Raw genomic sequence first — 13,561 nt, forward strand, 5'->3', positions numbered from 1 at the left:
ACTGTCCATCAGAGTCACTACTTGTCTTCACTGTGCTATACTGCCTTCCCCGTGCCCCGCCTACATTACGTGTGCTAATCATAATCCCCTTAGTCCCCTTCTCCCTCCCTTCCCACCCACCCTCCCCACCCGCTTTTCCTTTGGTAACCGCTAGTCCCTTCTTGGGGTCTGTGAGTCTGCAGCAGCCCTTGTTTTTTGTTTTGCCTTGGTTTGTTTTTTTTTTCACTTGCACCCAACTTTAAAGAGCTAAAGCTATAAAATTCTTAAAGGAAAGCATAAGCACAAATCTTCATGACCTTAGATGAAACACAAAGGAAATATAAAATAAAAGAAAGATAAACAGATAAATTGGGCTTTGAAATTTAAAAACTTTTGTGCTTCAAAGGACACTGCCAAGAAGGTAAAAAGACAACCCAAAGAATAGGAGAAAAGATTTGCATATCATATACCTGGTAAGAGACATGTATCTAGAATATGGAAACAACTACAACTAAATAAAACAGACAACCCAAGAAAAAATATCTGAATAGACATTATTTCAGAGAAGAAATACATGTGGCCAGTAAGTACATGAAAAAATGCTCAATATCATTAGCCATTAGAGAAATGAAAATCAAAACAAATGGCAATGATATTAACAATTCACTCTCATTTGAATGGCCACTTAAAAAAACAACAACAACAAAAAACATTGGTGAGGCTGTGAAGAAATTAAAACCCTCACACATTGCTGGTGAAAATGTAAAATGGTGTAGCTGCTTTGGGATATACTTTGACACATCCTCAAAGAGTTAAATGTAGAATTATCGCAACAGCAAATCCACTCTTAGGCATATACTCAAAAGAACTGGCAACAGGTACTCAAACAAATATCTATACATGAATGGTCATAGCAGCACTATTTACAAAAGCCAAAAGACAGAAACAACCCAAACATCCCTCAGCAGATGAATGCATAAATAAAATGTGCTATGTAAGTACAATGGAATATTACTCAGACATAAAAAGGAACAAAGTATAATGCATACTATAAAGTAAATGAACATTAAGCAAAAGAAGCTAGACACAAAAAGTTATATATGTATGACTCCATTTACATGAAAGATCCCTAATAGGTAAGTCTACAGAAAGCACAATGGTGGTTGCTGTGACTGAGAAGGAGGAGTAAAGCATCCTGGCTTAAGGGATCACTGTGTGATAAAAACATTCTGTAATTAGATAGAGGTGGTGGTTGCAAAACACCTGAATGTACTAAAAAGTATTCCTAGTCATATGGTTAATTTGATATTAAGGATATACCTTCTCCCCCTCTCCCTTTTGCTCCCTTTTGGAGATTCACAGTAACATTTAACACATTTAAAGCTCTAAGAAATCCTATAGTAAAAACAGTTATTTAAACTCAACATTTTTGAGAAACACATAATCTCAGTTAACTATTTTTCAAATGTAGGTTACAACCCATTAATGGAAGTCAATTTTGGGATCAGAATAAGGATCTTTAAAAAATGAAGTAGAACATAAATACTAGACTGTATCAGTAAAGATAGTCATTCTATTTCAGTAAGTTTTGTTTCAGTCACATACACAGTATATATATATATATATGCCATCAAATGTACTTCTTCCTGAGTCACCACCAGAAAATTAGGAAAAACACTCTGATTATACAACAAAACAAATCTTACCTCACTTACCATATTATAGAATTCCAGCTCTCTTGGACCCCTTGGAGGTGGCTGTAATTGTTTCAAAACTGTGCCATCTGGATGTTGCAGTATACCTATAGACCAAAATTTACATGTTTTTTAAATGCTGTAGTAACAGTGTACCTTGCATCATAGATTTGGTCCTAAAGTTACAGATAAACCACTTTCATAAATTTAAGTTTCCTTTTACTTATTTCAGAAATTTTAACAATCAACATATTTCAGTGCTTGTTTTATGCAAAGCACCAGAAAACAAATTCTAAGTAGCTTGGTTTTTTATTGTCTCCAGCCAGTTTCTTTTAGAGTCCTTGGACTGCTGAATAAATAGAACATATGTGTAAATTTTTGTAGCATTTCTTTAGTAACAGACTTTCTGGGAGATACTAATTTATACTTACACAACAAGCAAGTTAAAAGCAGTACCATAAACTGATCCTAGTTATAATTAACAGAAAACAATTTTAATGGTAGTCCTATGTGAATGCCCTACTTTGTGATTTTTTTATAAGTTTCTCTCATGTTTCACAAAAGGAACTAAAGAACTTTCCTGATTCAGATGAACTACGTAGAATTGTACAGATAGTATGGGAGCACCTACGTATATGTACAGATAAATGGGGGGGCAGAAATCAGGCACTCAGCTGAGAACCAAAAGGGTCACCTTTTTATACTATGACAAGAGGGGAAGCCTTTTTCTAAAGTCATCATATAGGTACTAACACTGGCCCTGTCCCTATGCCATGAAGACTCACTTATTCCCAAATTTATATGTTAAAATCTCAAATTTTCATATATTGAGATTTCACAAAATCATACTAACTAGAACACAAAGAGCACTCAAATAAATCTATTCACATTTTGATAAAATACGCCATTTAGGATTCTATTCCTTTTAGCAAGTGTCAGGAACTGTTAATCATGACAAAAATGCAGAATTTAATCACTGAAGCAGAAAGTCTCAAGAGAGATGACAATCAAGTATATTTGTTTTAACACCTAGACATAGGAGAGAAAAAGGTAAATATTAATTCATATGGATAAGACTAGTTAGTAAGTGGTCAAAAAATTTTAGGACTTCAAGGAGTAGCCTAATATAACTAAAAATTACTGAAAAGAAATTTTGTTCCTAAAAGTTGGGATGTAAAACAAGTAAAGCTCTACTCTCCTGGTAATGGGCATTTTCTAAGCACTAATGCAGAGTGAAAGATGCCTTGAGGAACTAAATTCCAATACGGTATGTTGGGGGTTTGGGGATGCAGCATAAATGAAGAGAGAACCATGTAGCTTAACATCTTGGGGCAGGCAACTAGTCTAGATACAGGTGAATCTGCCATTAGACAAATACATTTTAGCAGCCAAGCAGATTTTAGACAACAGAATGGGGTAGCAGGATGAATTAAAGACAATAATCCTACCACAAAAACTGACTGTTTGACCCAGTAATTCTCCCACACTACTCACTCTGTAACACCCTTCCCCCCACCAAGTTTTTGGAGAAAGTAGCCATGAAAGAAAACATGGCAATCACAGGCATTCTCCTAGGGAATGAATTCCAAGATCCAAAAGTAAACCAATAATATATTAAATTCCTCCCAGCTGAAAAGCTGTCAAGAAAAAGTAAAGGAAAAAAGAAGCTTCTTGGATGGCTGAGCCCATAATAGATGAACTAAATCTAAGACATATCAACTCCTCACCCTAAATAGAGGGAAGGACTAATACCCTACATGAAGCAAAGCAAAACAAAAATTGTAAGTTTTACTCCCCACTGTTCTTTAAATATAATGCCCAAAATCCAATTTAAAAAAAAGAGACATACTACAAAATTAGGGAAATGTGATACATAATTAAAAGAAAACAGTCAACAGAAGTTGACACACAGATGATCAAGTAATTATAACTGGCACACAAGGACGTTAAAACAATTATAAATATGCTAAAGGAATTATAGAAAAAAGTGTATATAAATACTGAACAGATGTATTTCAGAAGAGAAATAGAAAGTCTAAAAAAGAACCAAGAGAAATTCTAAAACTCAAATTCTAATATCTGATATCAAGTGTCAACTAATGGACTAAGAATAGGCAACAGAACAATGAACTTAAGAAAGGTCAATAGAAAATATCTAAATTAACAGAGAGAGATAAAATATCTAAAAAGAATAAAGCATTAGGAACTTGTATGATAATATCAAGCATTCTAACAAACATGTTGTTAGAGTATCATAAGGAGAAAAGAGAATGGAACACAAAAAAATTCTGGATTTCCGATTCCACCCAGGATATGGAAAGCTGCAAGAGCCATCCCTCCCATCTAGAAACAAGAAAAAGCTAGATAATCTACAAAATCATAACTTTTCTTGAAACCATCAGAGCACTGAGATTGTAAACAAAATTAAATCTAAGGAAAGACACAAACCACTATGAAAAAGCAGGATATGAACACTGGTTCACTTATGGCAGAGCATGGGAAAAAGATGGGGCCACCTTACAAAGCAGTAAGAACAATTCAGCTAGAAACTTTAACAAATGGCTAAAGGACAAGTGTACATTAGAAAGTACAGAACTCTGAGAAGCTGCAAATACTTCTGGCACCTTCCCCAGGGACCTGTCTTCCAGACACTCAAGAGAAAGACTGGGGTAAGCGCCCACCACCACCACCAAAATAAGTGACCATCAGAGGTACAGCCCTTGAAGAAGGGAGACTCCACTTCTACAGTAAAGACTCTCTCAAAATATTTTCCTCTGTGAAAAAAATTCTTAGACTTCTGGGATAAGGGCAGTAAATCATGAGGCCCCCAAGATACAGATGACCCACCACAGAAAGGGAAATGGTAAAAAAAAAAACCTCTAATTCTCAGAGATGAGGAGAAAATAGAAAAACACTGGGTGCTGACTGTAGATATCTCCTATTGGCTGGGGTGGGGAAAGGAAACTCACGTAAATCACCTGCTAAGAGTTTGAATACCACATAAAAAGGGGCAGGACCACTGAAAAAGCCCTATCCCAAGATTGGCTCACTTGTGGAAGAGCATGGGGAAGAGGGCCTACCTAATATTGAAGTTAAACCAAGACAACAGACAACATCTCTACAGTCTAGCATTAGGCTACTAATCACCAAGTAAGTGGCAACATTAACCTTCATTTGGAGGAAGTGCATGAACATGGAGAAAAATCGTCTCTGAGGCATGGGGTGCACAAGGAAAACTTAAAGTAGACTAAACAGGAATACTGAAAAAATCCTCTGGCAAACCAGCCTCACTGTAAACATAAGCTTACAACAGAAATTTCAAGCCCACAGTGCACTGAAGGTGTATCAGTCTACTCAGAATTCCTTAACAAAATACCACAGACTGGGTATCTTACACAACAAAGATTTATTTTCTCACAGTTCTAAAGGCTAAAAGTCCCAGATCAAGGCACCTTAGTTCCTTGTGAGAGCTGTTTTCCTGGCTTGCCCCTCCCTCTGTGTCCTCACATGGCAGAGAGACAGAGGGTGAATGACATTCTCTCATGGTGCTTTCTATAAGACCAATTATCCTACTGGGTGAGCCCCCTACCCTTATACCTCATTAATCTTAATTCCTTCCATAAAGAACCATCTCCAAATACAATCATCTTGGGGGCTGGTGTCTCAGAATATGAATTTAAGAACCACAATATTCAGCCCATAACACAAGGTATTATATAACAACAACAAAATTCAAAAGTGGCTCTACTCCTGACTAGACTGGCTCAATCACCAACAGTAACAACCTAGTAGAAAAGGTGTACTTATTTCAGGCATAATACTGTTCACCTCAAGTGCTTTCGCCCTGCATATGATGTCCAGAATTTAATAAAAAATTACAAGACATATGAAAAAGATAAAAAACACTGCCAAGAAATAATGCTCTAGGAAAGTTCTGAAGATGACAGTGATATTAAAGTTATCAAGGAACTTAAAAACAACCATCTTTACTATGTTAAAGGTTTCAACAGAAAAGGTAACGAACATGTATAAAGATAGGAAATTTCAGAGAGAAGTTTTAAGAGTCAAATGGAATGTTGTAAGTAAAAAATGTGGTAACAGACAAAAAATGTTTTCTATGGGCTCATCAGTAAACATAAAACAGCAAGAAATCAGTGCATGTGACAACAGGTCAACAGAAAATACCCAAATTGAAACACAAAGAAAAAAAGAAAAGAGTGAGAAAAAATCAGAAGAAAGCATCTGTGGAATAGTATCAAACTGTTTAAGATAATTATCATTAGAACTCCAGGAAAAAAAAAAAGAAAGGTACACCCATTATTCACAACAGCCAAGAGGCAGAAGCAACCTAAATGTCCACCACAGATGAAATGATTTTTTAAATGTCACATATACATATAATGGAATATTATTAGATCTTAAAGGAAATTCTTTTATATGCTACAACATGGATGAGCAGTGAGGATATATGCAAATAAAATAAGCCAATCACAGAATTACCAATATTGCATTACTCTACTTATATGAGGAATCTGACATGGTCAAACTTATAGAAACAGCAATTAAAATGCTGGTAAGAGGGAGGAGGCCAGAGGGATTAGTTGTTCAATGAATACAGAATTTCAGTTTTGCAAGATTAAAAAGTTCTAAGAGATATAGTGCACGAAAATGTACAAACAGGAAACACTGCTGTACTGTACACTTAAAATGGTAATTTTTACTAAATTTTACTAAACACTTACTAAGATGGTAAATTTTATGTTGCATTTTTACCACAATAAAAAAAGAAACTGTGTATTTGGTGAGATTATAATTTTGTAAAATAAATGCAAGTTAAAATTTCATCTGTAGATGGGATATTCTAGGTAGTTTTTCTTTTTTTCTTTTCTTTTGGCAGCTTTTTCCAGACTTTCTATAATGAACATACACTTATTTTATTAGAAAAAAAATACATAAGAAAATACATGTATGCTAAAATAATTATATATTTTGTAAATTAGTTACTGAAAAAGATAGAATTTTTTTTTTACTGACAGAAAGGGTTTGAGGAAATACCTAACTAAAATGTTTCTAACAAAAATCAAAAATACAAAACCAAGAAGCTCAGTGAATCCTAAACAGAATGGAAAAACAAACACCTAGACATTTTAAATATAAAGACATAGATGGGTTTAAAGTAAAAGGCTGGAAGAAAGATATACTAGCAAGTACTATTCATAAGAAAGTTGACATATTATTACATAACAGATTGTGCTAATGTCAGACACAGCAGACTTCAAGAAACGTTATCATATATAAAGGACATTTCATAATGATAACGTCAATTCATTAAGACACAGCAATCCTAACTGCACATACATAGTAACAGAGCTTCAAAATACATGAAACAAAAAAATGAAAGAACTGAAAAGACAGTAATCCACAATTACTCTATCAATAAATGATAAAACAAGAACATAAAACATTAGTAATGATATACAAAACCTAAACAGTATTAAAGAGCTTGGCCACATTGACACTTACAGAATCCTATATCCAACAACATATACATTTCTTTTTTCACATGAAAAGGACACATTTACCAAGACTGACCATGTGCTGGACTATAAAAAACGAGTTTAAAGGCTAAAATGATTGAAATCACATAGAGAACATTCTTTAACCATAATGGAAATAACAGTAAGATATTTGGAACAATACTAAATAGATGGAAAGTAAACACACTTCCAATTAATCCATGAATCAAAATTCACAAGAGAAATTTAAAAATATTTTTAACCAAATAATAATGAAAACTCAACATATCAAAATTTGTGGAATGCACTTAAAATACTGCTAGTGCTTAGAGGAAAAAGTGTAGTTTTAAATGCTTGTATCAGAAAAGAAAAGAGGAGGTTCCAATTTAGGATGTTAGAAAAAGAACCTATTAACCCCACGAAAGTGGAAAGACAGGAGCAAAAAATATAAATGAGATAACCGTTACACAAAATAGAAATCAGTGAAACCAAAAAATTTTTCAGTAAAACTGATAAACCTCTACCTAGGCAGATGAAGGAATAAAGAAAGAAAACATAAGTAACCATTATTAGGAATAAATGAAAAATAGGATATTACTACAAATCCAAACATTAAAGGATAAGAGAATTATGAACTTCATACCAATAACTCCAACTTAGATGAAACAAATTGCTTTAGATACAAATAATTAAAATTGACACAAAAAGAAATAGAAAATCTGAGTTATCTTATGTCTATGAAAAACATTAAATTCATAATTTTAAATGACCTGAGACAACTGCAGGCCAAAATGGGTCCACTAATAAATTCTATCAAACATTTACAGAAAAAAATACCAATTTTATCAAATATGTTCAGAAAACAGAAAAGTAGGTAACATTTGCCCACTCATTTTATGAAGCCAACATATTCTTGATCTTTAATGACCCAAAGATTTAAAAGAAAATGACAACTATCTCAAATAAACACAATCTTTAATAAAATATTTGTAAACCTAATCCAGCAATATATAGTGGATAATTTAACATTACCATGTGGACTTTATTCTGGGAATGCAACATTGGTTTAAGTATTTCAAAATGCGTAAATATATTGATGTTTTGGGGAGACAGAATTCTCAATAAGAAAAAAGGGAGATATAAATAAAGAACTAGGGAAGGCAAAGAACACCCTATAGTACTAGACTGAAATTATAGGATGTGTACACACTCAAAATATTTAGAGAGAAGAGTAAAAATGGCGGCATGAGAGGTGAGACAGAGGCCTCCTCCTAAAACCACATATAATACAAAAATATAATTAATACAACTAATCCTGAAAGAGCAACAGCAAAGAAGGCTGCGCCAGACTGCATACACCTTGAGAAAAGAACACGGAACAGGGTAACTACCAAAGCCATAACCCAGCAGGACCCAAGCCCTTCCCAAACCCCAGCTCACTGGGGCGGGAGGAAGAGAAATGGAGTGGGGAGGTAGTAGAGGCCTGGGGCTACTGAAAACCTAGCCCTGGAGATCTGCTGTGAGAGCATGAACCTACATTGCATGGTGTTCTGTGACTAGTGAGGTTGGAAAGCTAAGACAGGTGGAATACCTTGAGAGACTGAGATTCCAGCTGCTTGTGGAAAACAGGGATCCACATCTGGCTGATATGGGTGGGCAGTCTGAGAGACTTCCTAAAAGGGAGAGGCCTGCTAAAGGGACAAGAATTGCACAGAGCTTACTGCTCAGGAGAAAGGACAGGTAGACAAAATTGTCCGGGTGCACTCAGCCCAGCAGGCTGGGAATTTTCACAATATTCAGGCGCTCCATCCCCCTGGTTGGCTATGTAACTCCAAGGCCCTCCATCGTGATATGCAGCCTGCTGTGCTTTCCTCCTGGCCAGCCTGCACCAGGCTTGCAAACCAGCAAACCCTGCCATAGCATCAGGCCAGCCAGAGGGGAACCCCACCTACAGCAGCTACAAATGCAAAGCAAAGAGGCTTATACTGGTGTGTTTGCCCCACTGGTTCTAGCAATAAAGACAGGCATAGCAGCCGGGAAGCAGGAAGCAGCTCTTTCCTCCCCCAACGCACCAACACCATTCCCCTGCAAACCCTGATATTGCTCCAGGGGCTGACCAGCTCCAGAGACTAGAGCTTCTGGGCACGAGAGTACACCACATACAAATATGAAATGTCAAAGGAACCTGGTTCAAAGCAAAATCTCAACACCACCAGAAAAACAATTGAGTGAGAATGAACTCATCAATCTTCCTGAAAGAGATTTCAAAATAAAAATCATAAACATGCTCATGGAGGTACAGAAAAATATTCAAGAACTCAGGAATGTATTTAGGATGGAGATCCAATCATTACGGAATACAATGGAAGGTTTTAAAAGCAGATTAGATATGGTGGAGGAGATGATAAATGAAATAGGATTTAGAGAAGAGGAATACAAAGAAGCTGAGGCACAGAGAGAAAAAAGGATCTCTAAGAATGAAAGAATATTGAGAAACTGTGTGACCAATCCAAACGGGACAATATTCATATTATAGGGGTACCAGAAGAAAAAGCAAGAGAAAAAGGGATAGAAATTGTCGTTGAGGAGGTACTTGCTGAAAACTTTCTCAATCTGGGGAAGGAGATAGTCTCTCAGGCCATGAGGGTGCACAGATCTCCCAACACAAGGAATCCAAGGAAGACAACACCAAAACATATAAAAATTAAAATGGCAAAGATCAAAGATAAGGACAGACTATTAACAGCAGCCAGAGAGAAAAAAGATCACATACAAAGGATAGCCCATCAGGCTATAATCAGACTTCTCAGCAGAAACCTTACAGGCCAGAAGGGAGTGGCATGATATATGTAACGCAATGAAGCAGAAGGGCCTTGAGCCAAGAATACTCTACCTGGCAATATTATCATTTAAATTTGAAGGGGGGATTAAACAACTTACAGGTAAGCAAAAGCTGAGAGAATTTACCTCTCTCAAACCATCTCAACAGTGTATTTTGGAGGGAATGCTACAGATGGAAGTGTTCCTAAGGTGAAACAGCTCTCACCAGAGGTAATAAAAAGGGATAGACAAAGAGTAGAGAATATGATATCTAATATATAAAAAATGAAGGAGGAAGAAAAGGAGGTGAAAAAAATTCTTTAGATTGTGTTTATAATAGCATACTAAGTGAGTTGTTAGACTCTTTGATAGTAGGATGTTACCCTTGAACCTTTGGAACCATGAATCTAAAGCATGCAATGGCAATAAGTACATACCTATTGATAATCACACTAAATGTAAATGGTCTGAATGCACCAATCAAAAGACACAGAGTCACTGAATGGATAAAAAAACAAGACCCAACTATATGCTACCTACAAGAGACTCACTTCAAATCCAAAGACATACACAGATTAAAAGTGAAGGGACGGAAAAAGATATTCCATGAAACTAATAGGGAGAAAAAAGCAGGTGTAGCAGTACTTGTATCAGACAAAATAGACCTCAAAACAAAGTCACAAGAGACAAAGAAGGACATTACATAATAATAAAGCAGTCAGTCCAACAAGAGGATATACCATCATAAATATCTATGCACCCAGCACAGAAGCACTTACATATATGAAACAAATACTAACAGAATTAAAAGGGGAAATAAAACACAATGCATTCATTCTAGGAGACTTGAACACTTCACTCACTCCAAAGGACAGATCAACCAAACAGAAAATAAGGAGGCAGAGGCATAGAACAACACAGCAGAGCAGATGGACCTAACAGACATCTATAGAACTCTACATCCAAAAGCAACAGGATATACATTCTTCTCAAGTGCACATGGAACATTCTCCAGAATAGACCACATACTAGGCCACAAAAAGAGCCTCAGAAAATTCCAAAAGATTGAAATCCTACCAACCAACTTGTCAGACCACAAAGGCATAAAACTAGAAATAAACTGTACAAAGAAAGCAAAGAGGCTCACAAACACATGGAGGCTTAACAACATGCCCCTAAATAATCAATGGATCAATGACCAAATCAAAATGGAGATCCAGCAATATATGGAAACAAATGACAACAACAACACTAAGCCCCAACTTCTGTGGGACACAGCAAAAGCAGTCTTAAGAGGAAAGTATATAGCAATCTAAGCATATTTAGTAAAGGAATAACAATCCCAAATGAATGGTCCAATGTCACAATTATCGAAGTTGGAAAAAGAAGTACAAATGAGGCCTAAGGTCAGCAGAAGGACGGACATAATAAAGATCAGAGAAGAAATAATTAAAATTGAGAAGAATAAAACAATAGCAAAAATCAATGAAACCAAGAGCTGGTTCTTCAAGAAAATAAACAAAATAGATAAGCGTCTAGCCAGACTTATTAAGAAGAAAAGAGAATCAACACAAACCAACAGTATCAGAAAGGAGAAAGGAAAAATCACGACGGACCCCACAGAAATACAAAGAATTATTAGAGAATACTATGAAAACCTATATGCTAACAAGCTGGGAAACCTAGGAGAAATGGACAATTTCCTAGAAAAATACAACCTTCCAAGACTGACCCAGAAAGAAACAGAAAATCTAAACAGACCAATTACCAGCAACGAAATTGAAGCGGTAATCAAAATACTACCAAAGAACAAAACCCCCGGGCCAGATGGATTTACCTCGGAATTTTATCAGACATACAGGGAAGACATAATACCCATTCTCCTTAGAGTTTTCCAAAAAATAGAGGAGGAGGGGATACTCCCAAACTCATTCTATGAAGCTAACATCACCCTAATACCAAAACCAGGCAAAGACCCCACCAAAAAAGAAAACTACAGAACAATATCCCTGATGAACGTAGATGCAAAAATACTCAACAAAATATTAGCAAACCGAATTCAAAAATACATCAAAAGGATCATACACCATGACCAAGTGGGATTCATCCCAGGGATGCAAGGATGGTACAACATTCGAAAGTCCATCAACATCATCCACCACATCAACAAAAGAAAGAGAAAAACCACATGATCATCTCCATAGATGCTGAAAAAGCATTTGACAAAGTTCAACATCCATTCATGATAAAAACTCTCAGCAAAATGGGAATACAGGGCAAGTACCTCAACATAATAAAGGCCATCTATGATAAACCCACAGCCAACATTATATTGAACAGCGAGAAGCTGAAAGCATTTCCTCTGAGATCGGGAACTAGACAGGGATGCCCACTCTCTCCACTGTTATTTAACATAGTACTGGAGGTCCTAGCCACGGCAATCAGACAAAATAAAGAAATACAAGGAATCCAGATTGGTAAAGAAGAAGTCAAACTGTCACTATTTGCAGATGACATGATACTGTACATAAAATACCCTAAAGACTCCACCCCAGAACTACTAGAACTGATATCGGAATACAGCAAAGTTGCAGGATACAAAATCAACACACAGAAATCTGTGGATTTCCTATATACTAACAACGAACCAACAGAAAGAGAAATCAGGAAAACAACTCCATTCACAATTGCATCAAAAAAAATAAAATACCTAGGAATAAACCTAACCAAGGAAGTGAAAGACTTATACTCTGAAAACTACAAGTCACTCTTAAGAGAAATTAAAGGGGACACTAACAGATGGAAACTCATCCCATGCTCATGGCTAGGAAGAATTAATATCGTCAAAATGGCCATCCTGCCTAAAGCAATATACAGATTTGATGCAATCCCTATGAAACTACCAGCAACATTCTTCAATGAACTGGAACAAATAATTCAAAAATTCATATGGAAAGACGAAAGACCCTGAATAGCCAAAGCAATCCTGAGAAAGAAGAATAAAGTAGGGGGTATCTCACTCCCCAACTTCAAGCTCTACTATAAAGCCATAGTAATCAAGACAATTTGGTACTGGCACAAGAACAGAGCCACAGACCAACGGAACAGACTAGACAATCCAGACATTAACCCAGACATATATGGTCAGTTAATATTTGATAAAGGAGCCATGGACATACAATGGCGAAATGACAGTCTCTTCAAAAGATGGTGCTGGCAAAACTGGACACCTACATGTAGGAGAATGAAACTGGACCATTGTCTAATCCCATATACAAAAGTAAACTCAAAATGGATCAAAGACCTGAATGTAAGTCATGAAACCATTAAACTCTTGGAAGAAAACATAGGCAAAAACCTCTTAGACATAAACATGAGTGACCTCTTCTTGAACATATCTCCCCAGGCAAGGAAAACAACAGCAAAAATGAACAAGTGGGACTATATTAAGCTAAAAAGCTTCTGTACAGCAGAAGACACCATCAATAGAACAAAAAGGAACCCTACAGTATGGGAGAATATAGTTGAAAATGACAGATCCGATAAAGGCTT

The 13,561-nt window shown here is 36.1% G+C and overlaps 1 protein-coding gene across 4 annotated transcripts in view; it reads right to left on the reverse strand.

Moving 5' to 3' along the window:
• Positions 1 to 13,561, reverse strand: part of IPMK (inositol polyphosphate multikinase) — a 67,915-nt gene that overhangs the window by 38,257 nt on the left and 16,097 nt on the right. For 3 of the 4 annotated variants that reach the window (XM_036895036.2, XM_036895035.2, XM_036895038.2), the window contains exon 2: positions 1,695 to 1,780. In XM_036895036.2, the coding sequence (XP_036750931.2) occupies positions 1,695 to 1,780 (86 nt within the window). Of the gene's footprint in view, positions 1 to 1,685; positions 1,781 to 13,561 lie in introns of all 4 variants that reach the window. The other variant, XM_036895037.2, reaches the window with a different exon arrangement.

The sequence above is a fragment of the Manis pentadactyla genome, chromosome 8 (genome assembly GCF_030020395.1).
Source record: "Manis pentadactyla isolate mManPen7 chromosome 8, mManPen7.hap1, whole genome shotgun sequence".
In the NCBI taxonomy this organism is placed as follows: Eukaryota; Metazoa; Chordata; class Mammalia; order Pholidota; family Manidae; genus Manis; species Manis pentadactyla.